The sequence below is a fragment of the Haplochromis burtoni genome, unplaced genomic scaffold (genome assembly GCF_018398535.1).
Source record: "Haplochromis burtoni strain Fernald_Lab_line unplaced genomic scaffold, NCSU_Asbu1 Contig_610, whole genome shotgun sequence".
Lineage (NCBI taxonomy): Eukaryota > Metazoa > Chordata > Actinopteri > Cichliformes > Cichlidae > Haplochromis > Haplochromis burtoni.
Window position 1 is genome coordinate 44083 of NW_024582971.1, and position 17640 is coordinate 61722.

The window sequence follows — 17640 nt, forward strand, 5'->3', positions numbered from 1 at the left end:
ACACACTCACATCAAGTGCCAAGGGGCCAATATAACTGAGAGAAGTGATTAGGAACATGACAGCAACAACTTGATGATACTATTATTTGTAGCATCCTGTGATGACTTTTTGTCATCTTTTTTGCCTCAGTGTAAACACAATTAGTCCCTCTTTGGTATCGGAACAATGATATGTCGATCATGGGTAAAGAAAATTTCCAGGATGGATGCATTGGGGAAAAACCAAGCTGGCAGCAGACGTGTTGCAGGCATCACACGGTGTCTCCAGGCTCTTTCACGTCTGTCATATACATTTAGTGTTAACCTGTCCTCGAAGCATGGTGCACTGATGGTAGATCTGTAAGTTCTAGTGTTCTCTAACAGATGCCAATTGAGCTGGATTGTGCTTGTCTGTGAGCACAAATAAAGAACGCTGGGCCCTCATGCAAAGTGTTAGTGTCATCAGAAAAATATGCACCCGAGTAGCACACTGGAGGACACTTTCTGCTGTTACTCTTTGCACAAAGGAGCAGATAACAGCACTGCTGCTGGGTTGATGTCCTACTACAGACATGTCCAGGTCTTTTTGTCCATTGCCTGCCACCTGGTACCTCCTCCACACTCCTGAGACTGTGCTGGGAGACACAGCAAAGCCAAAAATACTGCAAGATCACGTGACGACGTCTCCTCCTGAGCAGCAGCCGGTTGTTTACGGGGTGATGAGGACGCACTGCTGGCCAGCTGTCAAAATCATTAGACAGGAGGAAAACCAGCACAGGTACCACTGGGAAGCACGGCTCTAAAACCCGTCGTCACTTAGCGGGCATAGTTTATGTTAAATGTGTTCGTGTTCGGAAGTTTTAGCACTATCTGAATTTAGACAGAGAAACGGGAGAAAGGGGGAGCCCGTTTGCTACAAGCTAGCCGCAAAGAGGCGAGACGGTACAGGAGGTAAGAAGCTCCGCATTCAAAATTAAAGCCAAAATTACAATTAGCCAATTCAATTCGTGAGAAATTAAAGCTGTGTCGCTTGATAAAAGATGGGGAATTTCTGCTGTTAGGGAAAAACAAAACAAAGAAAAAAGCAACTTCATGGTTTTTCTCAAAGAAATCAAAGCTATGATATGCAGTGAGTCGGCTCAAACAATAAGCTAACAGGCTAATATAATTTGGATAGTCTCATGTTCTAACTGTTGTTAACATTAAGGTAAACTAGACCAATTTTTTCCATTTTATTAATTGTTACACTTTTTTGTTCGTTCACTATATATCATTATTCACCGCGCACGCATTTTCGTTTTTGAATTGAGGTAAATGCTTAGTAACGAAAAACCTGATGAACGTGGATTTGACTGATAAAATTGACAACAAAATGTAGCAAGGTTGGTTTGAAAAATAAAGAGAGAATGTGCGAGAAAATAGAGAAAGCCCTTTTCTACCAGAGATGCACTAGAGGGTTGTAACTTTATTTTGAAAGTCTTAAGCGGAAGTAAGGTTATTGTTTTAGGAAGAAAACACCGGCTGCTGCTGTTTTGCGTTGACAGATGTTTTATTTTGACTTTGAGGTAGGCAGGGGACTGGCAAGAGAGCTATTAGATCATATCCGTATATAGGTTAATTCTCTAGCCTTAAAAACAACATTTTACAGATTTAATTTAAGAAGAAAAAAAATTTACATCATTATTTATTAGATTTCCAACAAATGTATTTCACAACGGAGGGAATAACGTGTCATTGAACGTGCTGCTTTTGCTCAGCACAACAGTACCGCGTTTTAGAAACCAAAAAACCAAAATTAAAGATTGTTACGGTGGTCCACTCTAATAATTACATAAAGCAAAAGACATATTGTGACTACAGCAAACAAAAAAAACAAACAAACCCTAAAAGCCCTGCTTGCTTTTGTTACTAGGGACTGTCTGTTATCGTGTTTACCTGCCTGTAGCTCCTCCTGCACTGCTGAACACACATCTTGAATGGAATGCACGGACAGATAAAACCTTTTTTTGTTGTAATTGCAGAACATGCTGGCATGCTTACATACTTGTTGAGACCAGTAGAATACATGATGTGTACAGATAGATTTCAGTATGATTCATTTCACCTACTAATTCCTGGTCATTTTTCTTCTATAAAAACTACCCTGCTTGCCATCACGTCTTTGTTGCGCAATGTACAATTGTAAGGCAAAATATAAGAAAGCTTGGAAGCAATTTTGAAATAGTTCTCATGGGAATATTTCTTGATTCTTTTACAAAACAGATCTTCAAAAGCAGGATTCGGCTAACTATTGGTTATGGTTTTTTGGGTCTGTTAATCAAAAGAATATGAAGTGAATGAGGATGCAACTACTTGGTTCATGAACACAATTTTCCTCTGAAATGCAGCGATTTTCCTGAACAATAAACATTTTTGTTACCAACCTTATTTTTTAGCCACCGTTTCCAATGTGGAAAACAAAACAATATGTTTATTTTGTTTTTATGTTATACATTGTCTTTGCCTTACATAATTCATCTGTATTTGTTTTTTTTTTTTTATTTATTGTTTTCTCATGTTTTTAACTAATTGTGAAGCACTTTGGTCAACTCTGTTGCTTTTAAATGTGCTATAGAAATAAATTTGATGTGATTTGATTTGAATGCTACCGATTTTAAACCAGCTTTGGGGTTGCAGTTACTGAAGCTTGATGTACAGTACTGATTATCTAATGGATAAAAATAGCATGGATATGGATTCAGTTCAGTCAAACAATCTAACAGTTGGATATATTGTGCTTGGAAAAATCTTCTGTATATACAGTAGTCAACGTGTTTCTTAACATTGGACAGTTGACCTACTACACAGTGTACTTTGTTGTTATTTTTATATTTTAGCCTTCTTTTGAAACCACAGGGAGAAAGTCAGTTGAAATCCAGAATATCACCATTGCATGAAAAGATCTCCAAGGGATGCCTGTTTAGTTTTAACTCTCTTTGAATGCTGAATCCTTCTTGTGTTGTGTAATCTTCAGGATCGTTAGCAGAGCTGCATGATACCTGTTGCATTTCGCACATATGGAGATTCACACCACCGTCACCCTTTGCTTTAATGAGGCACAGGCAGCTTAACGCAGCCATGAAGGCAGCTCTATCTCCTCTGTTGTTGAGTGATGAGTCAACAGCTGTGAGCTTGTTTGACTCATTGATTGTTAAATTATCATGAGGTAAACAGGTGGTGTGCTGGTGAGTTTGTGCGTGAGGAACAGATGCCTAATGATTGAAGTGAAGCATGTACCTCACATGCACACAGGCACAAGCAGCTGCCCATTAATGATGATTAATGCAGAATATAATAAGAGTTAATAAGCAGCTCATCATATCAAGTTGTGGTCATGTAATTGAGCTCTAAATTGCACATTCCACACTGACAATACAGAAGGCCACTGATATTCTAAACTGCTTCTCCCATATTCAGACTACTTTTGCAGCCTTATAATTTCTAATTTGGTTTTTATTTTTAAATAATTATTTCCCTTTTAACAGAAGTTAAAGGCTGAACAACCTTCAGCATCCTCCATGCACAACGAAAAAGGTCCATGTCATAGCCTTATAAATTATGTTTCTCCACTTGACTACCTCTGGCAATAAGTGATACCCTGAAAATCAATCACTGGACATTTCTCTGACTGCTGAGAATTTATTTATTCTCTACTTTACCAATAAGAATTTTCTTCTTCTGGTTCTGTTGGACAGGTTGTTTCAGAGGTTCTCAGAAATTGACAAGGGACTGTAGCACACACAGCCGGTCTTCAGTTCTTGCTGGTTTTGCCCTGTTGCAGTGGCACCATGGCCAACCGTGAAGAGTCCAAGAAGATGAATGGCAATTCTGGTGACTCTTCTACCCTTTTGGAAACACCCAAAGTGAGCATGCAGCTTAAAAAAGAGATCTCATTGCTTAATGGAGTCAGTCTGATCGTAGGAAACATGATAGGCTCTGGGATCTTCGTGTCCCCGAAGGGTGTCCTCATTTACAGTGCCTCTTACGGACTCTCACTAGTCATCTGGGCGATTGGAGGTCTGTTCTCAGTAATTGGGGCCCTTTGTTATGCTGAGCTGGGCACCACAATCACCAAATCAGGAGCCTCTTATGCATACATACTGGAGTCATTTGGTGGTTTTATTGCATTTATTCGTTTGTGGACATCTCTGCTGATTATTGAGCCCACGAGCCAGGCAGTCATAGCCATCACATTTGCAAACTACCTGGTGCAGCCGCTCTTTCCAACATGTGAGCCACCGTATGCGGCATCCAGGCTCATTGCTGCAGCATGTGTTTGTAAGTACTTTAGTTCTGTTTATATCCAACTTCTGTCTGCTCATATCTATCTAGCCTTTTCTGCAGTAGTAAGTGTTCCTCTCTTTCCAGGCCTGCTGACATTCATCAACTCTGCGTATGTAAAGTGGGGCACCCGTGTTCAGGACATTTTCACCTACGCTAAGGTGGCAGCCCTGATCGTCATTATAGTCACTGGCATCGTCAAGCTATGCCAAGGTGAGTGGTGACGACAGTACTCACCTTTTCATGTAGTTTGGAAATTCTGATTAAATACCATCCACAGACAGATGATCCCTTGGCTTTAGTGCTTGTTGGAGGTTTTCTAGGTGTCAGGAAAATTAATTTTGTTTTGGACGCATAATTCATGGAATGTCTATTTGTCAGTTGGGAACTTTTAAATCAGGACTTCAGTCCTGAATTATCAGTGCAGCTGAAGAAAGTTAACACTGTAGCTGTAAACCCATTCTTGAAATAGTACAGAACTTTCATAAAAATGAATGTATCCTCCAGGTCTTAAAGCAAACCCAATGCAAAAGCAGTCTTGGAACTCATTGGATAGTTCTCTAGTTTACCTGGTCAGGCCAACAACTATTTATGGAGTCTTCAAGTAAAGTCAAGACATCTTCCTCTTCTCTGTGGTGGTCATCGCCTGCAAATGCACACTATTAAAAAAACAAGTAAAAAAAAAATCTAAATCATCAGATGGCAGCCACCAGTCTCAAGTCCTTCTTTTGATCAGTACAAAGACTGATTAACTTCATCCACACAAAGTCTACTGTAATGTGTTTGGTGAACAAACCCAAACTATAAACAGAAACCAGAATCCTTCCAGTTCCAAAGAAAAAGTCAATTAATGATAAGGTCTGTATAATCATATTGATATGCATTAATCCTGATTAATGGATTGCTTTAGATTTGTTATTATTTCTGAAGGCACTGCTGACCTTCAGAAATAATAACACTTCTGCTTAGGAGTAAAGCAGAGATCTTTGCATGAAAGTTTATGACAAATTGACTCTGGATATTGCTTCAGTAAACATTTTCCTAAGGACTTTATGGTCTTAATTGCAAGTTCAATGTCGTAATGAATATGGTATAAAATTTTGAAAATTACAGGTTCATTTAGAATAAAGTGAGTGATAAAGCAGGGGCTACATCAAGTCAGCTACTAATTACCATACGAATGTGTCCTCAGAATCCTTTTATAACTGCTTGGTGCTACAAACCAAACTGAAATCTCGGGAACCATCAACATACTTCTCGCCAGAACACCTAATGCTGTGTATCTGTGGCATCTTATCACTGTTAATTTGAATGCAATGAGATTTCACAGACTGTTGCTTTGATTGTCATGTTTCCATTTTAGGCTATACAGGTAACTTCGAATCATCCTTTCAGGGATCATCTACCGACCCCGGTGACATTGCATTGGCGCTGTACTCTGCCCTGTTCTCTTACTCTGGCTGGGACACTCTCAACTTTGTAACTGAGGAGATCAAAAGTCCTGAAAAGTACATTTTCTTTTCAGTGTTTTTTTTTTAAAATAATATTATTATTATTTTCCTCAGTAGAAAAGATGTGACAAAAATACTCAGCCTGATCAAATACCCCGTTTTTCCAGGAACCTGCCCATGGCAATTGCCATCTCTATGCCGATTGTCACCATTATTTACATCCTCACTAATGTTGCCTATTATGCTGTTCTGGATGTCAGTGCTATACTGGCCAGTGATGCAGTTGCAGTGGTGAGTAAACAAACTGAAAAGAAGTAGCTAATGAAATGGAAAACTATGCTTGTGTTTGAGTATAAGTTGTTGAACCAGTTTCTGTTTACTGCTTAGACGTTTGCCGATCACACGCTTGGTGTAATGAGCTGGACCATTCCCATTGCTGTGGCTTTGTCCTGCTATGGAGGGCTCAATGCATCTATTATAGCTGCATCCAGGTAGAACAAACAAATATGCAATGATTTAAGAAGTGCAATAAATATACTGTGGTCATTTCCTTTTTTTTTTTTAACCATTTGTTTTTAGGGGTTGATTTATCTTTAAATGGCAGAAATGGTATCCTTTGTGTCCAGGTTGTTCTTTGTGGGATCTCGTGAGGGTCACCTTCCAGATGCTCTGTCCATGATCCATATACAGAGATTCACTCCGATTCCTGCTCTGATCTTCAATGTATGTAAATAGAAATGCAGATTATAGTGGTGGAAGAAACTCCTACTTAATAACAGCTCACTGGGAATCCCGTGATTACTACTCCTTGATTGCATTATTGAAACTCAAGGGTGTCAGTTTCATTTCTTGTGTTGGGAAATAAAAGGATATAATACAAACTGCTATCATAGGCCGTAAACCATAAGGGGCCCTTGGCACACTTGTTCTATTGTACTTGCTCAAACTATGACACAAACTCAGATTCTGGTGTCATTTTCCCCGTCTGCTGTCCAGTGTGTCATGTCACTGATCTACCTGACAGTGGAAGACGTCTTCCAGCTTATCAATTACTACAGCTTTAGCTACTGGTTCTTCATGGGGCTGTCCATCGCTGGCCAGATCTACCTCCGCTTGAAGGAGCCAGACAGACCCAGACCTCTTAAGGTATCTCAGGTTTTCCATGTTCAGTTTGAATATAATGCGTGTAATGTTAGAATGTGGGTGACTCATTTTAATTATATGTAATTATAGTATTAAAAGTAATGAAACAGATTTAATTTGGCTTTATTTAATGCTTTAGAAAAAAAAAACAGCTTCTACACACACTTTTCTGCTTTGCCAACATTAGGCTGACTGTTTCACTAATAAGTAAAGTTACAGTAACTGGATGGATGTTATGCTGAGGTATGAAGAATGTCACAGTGTAGGTTTACTCATATAAAATCCAAACTAATAATGATGAAGCAAATATTTTCATACTATGTTTTTATTTAGGAGGATCTGTTTTTGAACTCGTGACTCTCTCTGCAGCTCTCATTATTATACCCGGTGGTGTTCTGCCTCTGTACCATTTTCCTGGTGGCAGTTCCTCTCTACAGCGACACCATCAACTCCCTGATCGGCATTGCCATTGCCCTATCTGGTGTTCCAGTCTACTTCCTGGGTGTCTACCTGCCAGAGTCCAAACGACCACCTGTCATCACTAAGCTGCTGCGTGAGTGCACTACATGGGAAGCAAGAAGGATTTGTCATTTTCACTTAACTTCATCTGAGTCAACTAACCAACACGGTGTTGTCTGTTTTCTGCAGGTTCTCTGACTGACTTCACCCAGTACACCTGCTTCTGTGTGCTGACTGAGATGGACAAAAGTCAATAGACTGTTACACTTTAAAACCCAGGAGTTTGTGCATCCTCACAGCCAACAGATGTGGCCTTCAGCTGTATAAAACAAACAAAGATTTTTGTTCTGGGAAAACATTTCAAGGTGCAGTAGAGAGGTGGTTATGCAGTTTATTTATTATTAATCCTTATTGAGTTTAGCAGGTAATTTTATATACTATATGCCTTTTAAACAGTATATGCCTTTGAGACTTCACTGGTGCTATGAACATGACTGCAGGGACCAGAGCATAATGCAGGTTAATATTCTCTCCTGGGTTCTAACTAAAAGGTGTGAGTGTGTTTAACATTGATCTAAACTATTGGTCTTATTTATTTTCTAATGAAGAAGGGGAGAAAATACTACTGCTGCTATTTGAGGACAGTGACATCCCTGTAATGTCATTGCCTTTATTTACTCTTGGCCTCATTGCTTGCAGTTTCTTGCTGTTTTTTTTTTCAACCAACATAACATGTTTTCCATGTGTTGAATTCAGTGACTCTTGAGTGTTTCAAGCTGACCAGCTGAGGTGGGTTTAGTGTAATTCACCCTGTTTCACAGTATGAGATGCTGTAAGCCTTTTTTTTTTTTTTTTTTTTTTTTTTTTTTTTTTTTTTTTAAACCCACTGTTGTTATTTTTGAAACACATAACTAATATGCACTATTTCTTTTTGTTCTTAATCATGTCCACACAGACACTTTGTTCATTCCACATCTTTAGTCCAGTTGTGGAACTTCTGCACATCCTGTCTCCTAAAGTAAACTATGCTCCAGACATCTTGTATCTCAGAATCTTCATTTCATCTCAAAAGAGAACCTTTTAGTTTCAGATTTGTGCCTTGGTCAGATTTGGAGCTTTAGTTTTAGTCCAGTCTGCTAGCTGTTGTTGTATGCACGTAGCTGCTTTATGGCTTTTGAAAATTGTCTGTAAAATTCCATAATTATTATTTTAAATGATCTGTCCTGTCAAAACCTGACTGCAAATGAGAAAAGTTGCAGAAGAAACAGCTAGTCTAGCTGGCTTACAGATATAAACCTGGGACATTCTGAGTAAACATCACAGAGCGATCACTGTTAAAAAGCAATTTCTCAGTTGTGTAAAAGTAGAATGGCCTGTGTTATTCCTTTCTGCTGACTTTAAATGATTTGCTGCACAGCAATGGCCATCATCTTAAGCAAGATGTAGCAAATTGTGGAATTATATGTAGAAATATGTGTGACTTGGCAAGGTAGATGTTTTATAATAGAGGTTGCTTTGTTTTATTTTTTTTACAGGGCGATATGGGTAAAAGAAGCTCAATTGATCAGTTTAATTCTGAGTACATCAAATACTGCTGTTTAGTCAAAGCGGTTCCTGTCTCAGAGGTATGATCCTGAGACTGGTTTTATCCCAGGAATATAAAGGGTGTGTCTGTGTATGTGACATCTTTTGCCTGGCTTGAAAAACACCGGGAACATTTCATAAGCAAAGCATTCAGTCTGTTCAGGGTGTTCCATTTTGAAATTAGACTAAACGTTCAGCAGACGTCCTGCTGTTTCATCTGCTCTGTGCAGCTTGAAGTTAGTTTCATTAAGATTGATTAGCATTTTTAGTTAAATTTTCAGTGGGCCTGATCAGCTCCAGCAGCTGCACAGGAGTCCAATCCTGTTGTGCCCTGTTTAGTCTCATAGCTATTTTTGACTCACTGCATTTTAACATTAAACCACATGTTTTCGACTAGCAAATGTAAGTAACTAAAAGCAAAATGAGAAATTGAGTGAAGCAGGACAAAAATTACAGGATGAGCATTAGATATACATTCTTTAGTATTTTAAACCATCTGTTTTTACTTGATTTCTAATCCAGATGTTTATAATTGCACTACATTATAGTGGCTGTTCATTTGGAGACTTTTCTAAGCAATCAAAATGACTGTCAGGAATTTTCGAACAAGTTATCATAATATATAGTTATTAATCATTATTTTGAATCAACAACATTACGTTTATGGCGCAGAACAAAAGCACAAATGGTCATGTTTATTTTCAAAGCTTCCAGGTGTTATCAGGATACTTTTACATGAATTTATGAACTGTCATAAAATGTTATGCATGCTACATGTAGTCTGCTACACGTAGCATTCATAAGATGGGATTTCTTTCTTGGCTTATATTCCGTCTAGTCTCAGCTACACAACATACAGAGTAAAAGGTTATTTTTGGAAAGGGAAGTAGAAAGGTTTCTTAGCAACTGGGGTAATTGATCTAAATTATATTTGTCTCCACTGTCATTGTCATCATCATCATTGATGTCATGTTCACCATGGTAGTCGAGCTATTGGAACATTTGCCTCAGGTGGTGCTGCATGAGCTGTACAGTTCTGATCTAATGAACTATGGGTATTGTATTGATTCTGTTCTACTACTGAGCTCATCTTACTGCTGTTTTCCTCCCTTTGGTGATAACTACAGTGATGTTGCATTGGTGGGTATATTGTTGGCAAACAACTACGTGGTCCAAACCAGCTTCGCTCATGGCCTTGTTTCATACACTTTGCTGCTTACATTTTTATTCAAGTTGTTTATTTATTTTTTAATACACATTTCTGTGACACAGTAAAAAGCAGTCATGAGCAATTCATTCATTTATTCATTCAAGACTTTTAATGGCAAATAAATACATTTTTTGGCATTAGTGACACTTAAACCAAAACCTTTGACCACAGCTGTTCAACCTGTGTGCAACAAAAGCTACCTCAGCTGTTCCAGCTTGTATAAAATTGCAGCTCACTTAGATTTGGTCTGCTGAAAACGCTGAAGTGACAAGCTGGATTGTGAGACTTTATAAAGATGACACAGTGTACAAGAATATCTACTGGATATGAGATACAAACTGAAACACAGGTGCAACAGTTGGTATGAGATAAAGAAAGTCATACTGCTGTACATATAAATAAACCGTTTGCCTCTAAAATGCTGCATCATACACAGTTAACCATGAAGTTTTCTTCATAGTTAACTGTGGGAGTAGTTGGATTATGATTTGAAGCTGAAGTCTTTCCTGTGGCCAGGTACCTGTTCCTCAGGTAGGGTGAAGGGTGCTGCATGATGTCAACAAACAGCACTTCTTGCTTACCAAACCTGAAAGATTTTAACATAAAAAACAGCCAAAATGACAAATGGCAGCATAATCTATCATGAGAAGAAACAAAAAAAAGCACTTTTCTTTCACTTTTTGCAGATTGCAGCTGTACTTGAGATCAAATACATTTTATTTATATAGCAGTAAAACACAACGGTCATCTCAAAGCACTTTATAGTGTGAGGTTAAGACACCTCGACAATCAGTTGTGCAAACATAGCCAGACCATGCAAAGGTATTTTAATCTGAAAATAAATTTGGTTCACATGTCCAGAAATTGTTAAAAAAAAACATAACAAAGAAACATTTCCAGTTTTTAAATGACAAGAATGGGGTGAGAAAACAGTAATACGATTCTGTTATTAACATCGAGGGTGATACAGCTCACATATTTTGGTACATGAGCTGCATCTCTATTTTGAGCAAGTTAACCACAAGATCACAGTAATGCCACCAAGTTTTTGTATGAACTTGGTGGCATTACTGTGATCAAGTTTTTGTATGAACTTGTTCTATTGTTGCTTGCACTTACAATAATTCAGTAATCCTATATTAATATTAATATGTATACTATACTTAAATACCCCAAATGTTCTTCAAATAAGATAAGACAAAAACACTATTTATTCCAAAACTTAAGAAAATACCTTGTTACAGCAGCCAGTTTAAGAGAAAGTACAAAAAACTGAAATCCTCAAATCTATGTATTGTATGTACTGTGTATTTAATTGGATGACAGTGTTGAAATATAACATTTAGAAGCAGAACTATATAATGCAAGAAATGCAGTTATAGTATAAGAATACAAAATACAATGCAAACTCCTTGTGTTTGAAGATACTGGCATGTGTCTAATGGAATAGTCATTGCTAGATATTTGCATGGGAATACTGAAAAGATAAACAGATTACCTAAGTGTAAATTAAAAAAAAAAAAAAAATCTAAAAACTGTTTCCATATGCACACATACCTTTTTTCTGCCAAGATAAATTATAAGAGCAAAACTGCTGATCATAGATACAGCACAGCCTACATATCGAATAGCAGTGAGTTCCAGGGGCTGGCACACTGATCGAGGCTTCAGGTCCTACAAGTGGACAGTGCAATGAGCAGAAAAAGGTCTTCATACACACAAAAAAAAAAAAAAAAGCAACCCCCCCCCCCCCCCCCTAAGTGAACCAAGGTTACGGTGTAACCTTGGTTCACTTAGTCAGAGACTCTCTCCACACTGTTACATATTCCATATGTACAGGGTAACTCTGTAAGACACCCCGCGAGGAGACAGTGCAACTGAACCGCTGAGAGTGAAAGTGCTGGGAGTCAGTGACCATGCACCAACAGGCACACCACCCTGGTCAGGGCTTCGCAGACGCATAGCCTGAGCCAAGGGGTGGAGGCAGCAGTCTGCAGACCCCAGACTGGCCTGAATCAGTCATGCAGGACCGCAAGTGATTGGCCGATTAAGGTCAGCCCGGGAACCGCAAAGCAGACCGCCAGGGAGCGCAGCACACCGAGCTGCCAAGTAGCTGCCCCAGCACTGTCACTACAGCTTCAAGAGTGAACTCGCAAACGAGACACTCGAGGTCAGACACAAAGTCCCAGCTCACTGGGTGTCCCCGTGCTGGCCATGTAAGCCCGTGACACACAGGCAAAGCACCAGACTGGGAGCCAGCATAGCAGGCTAGGGAGCTCTCACTCACTGGCTGAAGTTACACTAGGCTGGAGAACTGTCACTCGCCCCAGCGAGGTCAGACTGGCATGAAAGCCAGCAAACACGGGCAATACGCCTGGGGAACACAACCTACCAAGCCACTCGTGCACAGCAGCTGGCTATCGCCGTGACCGAAATCCGCGATGACGCTCCAGTCGGGAAGTCGTAGCCACCGGCTGGAGTTGCCAAGTCACAACAGATCCCCGCCTGGCACTAGGCAGTGACACAGTGGCAGGGGAAAAGAGCCTTTCGCAGCATCTCGGCCACTCAGTGGATGGCCGAGGTAGGACGAGGCCCAGGGCCTGTCCCAGGAGCTGAGCAGCCAACCTGCATCATCCACGATCGGGGAGGGGCTGATGGCTCAGGCCATTGAGGGCCCAAGTGAGGAGCGACCCAAGGTTCGCCACCAGGGCATAGCAGCCACTCTGAGCCATCCGTAGACAGGGGGCCAGCAAGAGTGGGCCTGACGAGACACTGGCGGACAGTCAAGTGTCAGCTCACTCAGGGGAACACAGCCCGCAGCAGCAGTACAGCTGCAAAGATGAAGGGCCAAGGCAGGGATGCGACCTGAAGGGTCCATCCACACAGCCACGGCGCTGCCCAGCTGTCCACAGACGGAGGTGCGGTCTAGCCCACTGAAGGCCAAGCGGGGACTTAACCCAAAGGTCTGCCCCAGGGCTGAGCGGTTGCTAGCACTGTGTGCAGACAGGGGAGCAGCAAGAGTGAACTTCAAACAAGACACTCGTGCACAGCGCTGCAGGCTGGAGAACACTCACTTGCCGGCTGAAGAATCAAACACAGCAAGGTCCAGCTCGCGTGTAAACCGGCAAATGCAGGCAATACTCCAGGGGAACACAGCCAGGAGTTGCAGCAACTGACATGCCAGAGAAAATCCGTCTAAAATAGGCTGGAGAATGCTCACTCGCTGCAGCAAGGTCCAACTGGCGCGTAAGTCGGCAACTGCGGGCAACACGCCAGGGGAAAACAGCCTGGAGCTACAGTGAAGCCAGGGAAGTGACTCACCAGGGGTGTCAGCTCACTGAGTGGGCCCTGCTGGCCACGTAGACTCGCAACAGTCGGGCAATCTCCCAGACAGAGAGCCAGCGCCGCAGGCCGGAGAACTGTCAACTGCTGGCCGAGCCAAGTGGCACATAAACTGGTGAAGCGCGGGCAATATGCCAGGAGAACACAGCCTTCAGCAGTCCTGGCCACGAGGCCCAACTCAAAAGATGTCAGGAGGGAGGAGGGTGGCTGGAGGACAGCTGAGCCTAAGCTCCGAGGTCCTACCCGCCTCAACTGAACACGGCTGTCTCCACACGCCTGCATAGGCCCCTCAGCACAGCGAGGTGGCTGCAGGGTAGACAGGCAGACCCATGAGGCAACTCTAGTCGTCTGACTGGAGCCAAGCGTCATAAGCATCAACCTCCTGACAATCAACCTCCACCAGCCCAGGCCTCACAGAGGCGGGGCCATGGGAGGGAACACTGTTGGAGGGCCCCGGAATCAGGCAACCCAGACATGGGTTCACCCGTCCGGGACACACTGCAGTGGCAGCCAGATGGGAAGGAAGCTTCTTCAACATCCACCTCACGATAATCAACCTCCACCGGCTCAGGCCTCACAGAGGCGGAGCCATGGGAGGGATCACTGCAGCCATCATCCCCATTTTAGCCTGCACTCCTTAGAGGCACAGGATGGGGGAGGCTCACCATGTCCCCACCCTGCCTGCAGCTGTTGTGTCAAGCTCCATCCCTATAAAGCGAGTGACAAAATGGCCACCAGCAGGGCAGCAGTTACCCTCACGCCCTTGTAGGGCATGCTGCCCTGCACATGAGGGCCCGAAGGGGTATCCAGAGGGACCAGGGGCAGGGCTAAAGGCTACTACTCCTGCCATGGCAGCAACCAACTGCGGGAAGGGGTCCATAAATGCTGGGGGGCAGGGCACTCAACTGCCTGCAACCAGACCAATCAGGCAGCAGCAGCACCTGAGATAGGAGGCGCTATGGCTGCGTGATAGCATCAACTTTGAGGTCCGCTCTATTAGACGGGACCCCAGGAAGGGCAAGTTGGCACAACTGGCATGCTCCAATCAAGAGCTGAAGGGACCCATCTCACCCAACACTGTGCCTAGGGACCAGCAGGGAGCAGACCAGGGAGAGGTGGGCAACACCGAAGGAGAGGATGGAAACCTCTTCAACATCTGCCGCTTGATAGTCAACCTCCACTGGCCCAGGCCTCAGAGGTGGAGCCATGGGAGGGATGCTGTGGGAGGGGCCAGCAGTGAATCAGCAGCAGGTGTTGGAGGGGACCCAGCTTATGGTCACGCCGGGCGTGCCGGAGTGTCTTAAAGAAATATCAACACGCCATGACCGGGGGGGGGGGGTCTTACCCCGTACATATGGAATATGTAACAGTGTGGAGAGATAGTCTTGATATGCTAGAGAACATCTATTTTATACATCTTTAAAACGACTTAGTACTTATAAGCAACATCTCATTACTGTTTTTATTGTTGTATGAAAAGCGGTGTCTTACCACCAGGACAGTAAAGTAAGTTGTATGGTTACACAGACACACAGTGTGGTTTTCCCCTTTCTGTTGTGTCTCACATCCATCATTTGACCAGTTCACCTGCAGAGAATCTGCAGCAGGAAAATATAAATCAGTTAAAGCTCATTGGTGGGAATTATGGGAAAGAAAATGGGAAATACAGATAGATAATAATTAATAATGTCAAATACAGTGGCTTGCAAAAGTATTCGCCCCCCTTGAACTTTTGTAATGTGACCACATTTTGTCACATTACAGCCACAAACATGAATCAATTTTATTGGAATTCCACGTGAAAGACCAACACAAAGTGGTGCACACGTGAGAAGTGGAATGAAAATCATACATGATTCCAAACATTTTTTACAAATAAATAACTGCAAAGTGGGGTGTGCGTAATTATTCAGCCCCCTGAGTCAATACTTTATAAACCACCTTTTGCTGCAATTCACAGCTGCCAGTCTTTTAGGGTTTGTCTCTACCAGCTTTGCACATCTACAGACTGAAATCTTTGCCCATTCTTCTTTGCAAAACAGCTCCAGCTCAGTCAGATTAGATGGACAGCGTTTGTGAACAGCAGTTTTCAGATCTTGCCACAGATTCTCGATTGGATTTAGATCTGGACTTTGACTGGGCCATTCTAACACATGGATATGTTTTGTTTTAAACCATTCCATTGTTGCCCTGGCTTTATGTTTAGGGTCGTTGTCCTGCTGGAAGGTGAACCTCCGCCCCAGTCTCAAGTCTTTTGCAGACTCCAAGAGGTTTTCTTCCAAGATTGCCCTGTATTTGGCTCCATCCATCTTCCCATCAACTCTGACCAGCTTCCCTGTCCCTGCTGAAGAGAAGCACCCCCAGAGCATGATGCTGCCACCACATGACATATGGTTTTCAGATGATGCATTTAGTTTCGCCCTAGCGTTTGATTTGCAAAGTCTTGGTCTATTACGGACTTCTTCACATGTCGTCACATGGCAACCTTGTATGTAGCGATTGTTCATTGATTACAGAGCCATAGGGCCAAAACAGGAGATTCTCTCTCTCTAGCCGCGTACTGCGCACTTTATATGAGTCAGGTTTTTGGAATCCTGATAATAATGATTGTAGGCCGAAGATACAGAATAGTTTCAGCGTCACTCTGAACAATTCTTTAGAGTGCATGACACTCTATTTGTTTAAAGCTTGGGCATCGTCAAAAGACATTCCCACGGTACTAGCCATTGCCACCAGATGTCTTTAGACAATTCTAGTTCGCAGAATACCTCTTACTGAAAGCAGAGCATAGCTGTCTTAAGCTGAGTTACTAATGGTACGGCTCATGACAAGAGCTGGGGTCATCTGTCAGATTATGTAGCTTCATGATCTGCCTGGGAGCATGAAATGTAAACGAATCTAGCGCCTGTGGTCCATTACTCAGGTGTAAGAGCCACTACTTGGATCTTAAATTCCCATGCAGGCAACGATATACAGCTGTCAAGCCTAAAGTATTATGGTAAGTCAAGCTGCACTGAGGTCTAGATAGTTGTCCTATGGACAGATTCCCCCACCTGAGCTGTAGATCTCTGCAGCTCGTCCAGAGTCACCATGGGCCTCTTGGCTGCATTTCTGATCAGCGCTCTCCTTGTTCGGCCTGTGAGTTTAGGTGGACGGCCTTGTCTTGGTAGGTTTACAGTTGTGCCATACTCCTTCCATTTCTGAATGATGCTTGAACAGTGCTCCGTGGGATGTTCAAGGCTTGGGAAATCTTTTTGTAGCCTAAGCCTGCTTTAAATTTCTCAATAACTTTATCCCTGACCTGTCTGGTGTGTTCTTTGGACTTCATGGTGTTGTTGCTCCCAATATTTTGACACCTCTGAGGCCGTCACAGAGCAGCTGTATTTGTACTGACATTAGATTACACACAGGTGCACTCTATTTAGTCATTAGCACTCATCAGGCAATGTCTATGGGCAACTGACTGCACTCAGACCAAAGGGGGCTGAATAATTACGCACACCCCACTTTGCAGTTATTTATTTGTAAAAAAATGTTTGGAATCATGTATGATTTTCGTTCCACTTCTCACGTGTACACCACTTGTTTGGCTTTCACGTGGAATTCCAATAAAATCATGATTCATGTTTGTGGCTGTAATGTGACAAAATGTGAAAAAGTTCAAGGGGGCCGAATACTTTTGCAAACCTCTGTATGCATGGCCACTAAAGGATTCCAACCTTTTCTAGTGTCCCAAGAAACACATGTCCTTAAATAGCTTTCCTGAAATAAAGAGGGAACAAAGATGTGAGCTGCAGACATCTCCCAATAAGAAGTTACATATATCACATTTGTTGGACATATTTAAATTTTAGTTCCTTTAAAGTTGTTTCCTATTTGCTGCATACATAATCTGGCTTACTGTGTATCTCAACTCTACTCACAACACACAACACAGACCACACACACACACCCTTATCTCACAAGTATCTTCCACCTCTCCACTCTACTATATCCTATTATAATCATACTCTCAACTCCTAGTCGACCTCCTCCCATACACACACCCTACGCTACTTACACCTATCAACTACTGATCATATGCCATAATGCTTAAAGAAGTTAAGATCACCACGTTAACATAGAAAAGACCCATCATCTCTCCTATCTATA

The 17640-nt window shown here is 42.2% G+C and overlaps 1 protein-coding gene across 2 annotated transcripts; it reads left to right on the forward strand.

Moving 5' to 3' along the window:
• Positions 1-513: 513 nt before the first annotated feature.
• On the forward strand, positions 514-8208 carry slc7a6 (solute carrier family 7 member 6). Of its 2 annotated transcripts, none has more exons than XM_005948588.3 (10): positions 514-930; positions 3714-4296; positions 4387-4512; positions 5663-5807; positions 5918-6041; positions 6138-6241; positions 6377-6473; positions 6747-6896; positions 7263-7446; positions 7542-8208. In XM_005948588.3, the coding sequence occupies exons 2-10, from the start codon at positions 3807-3809 to the stop codon at positions 7607-7609; spliced, it is 1488 nt and encodes a 495-aa protein (XP_005948650.1). In that variant the 5' UTR covers positions 514-930; positions 3714-3806; the 3' UTR covers positions 7610-8208. The 2 variants fall into 2 exon arrangements, with proteins under 2 accessions (XP_005948650.1, XP_005948651.1); XM_005948589.2 differs by having other exon boundaries at positions 514-757.
• Positions 8209-17640: the final 9432 nt, after the last annotated feature.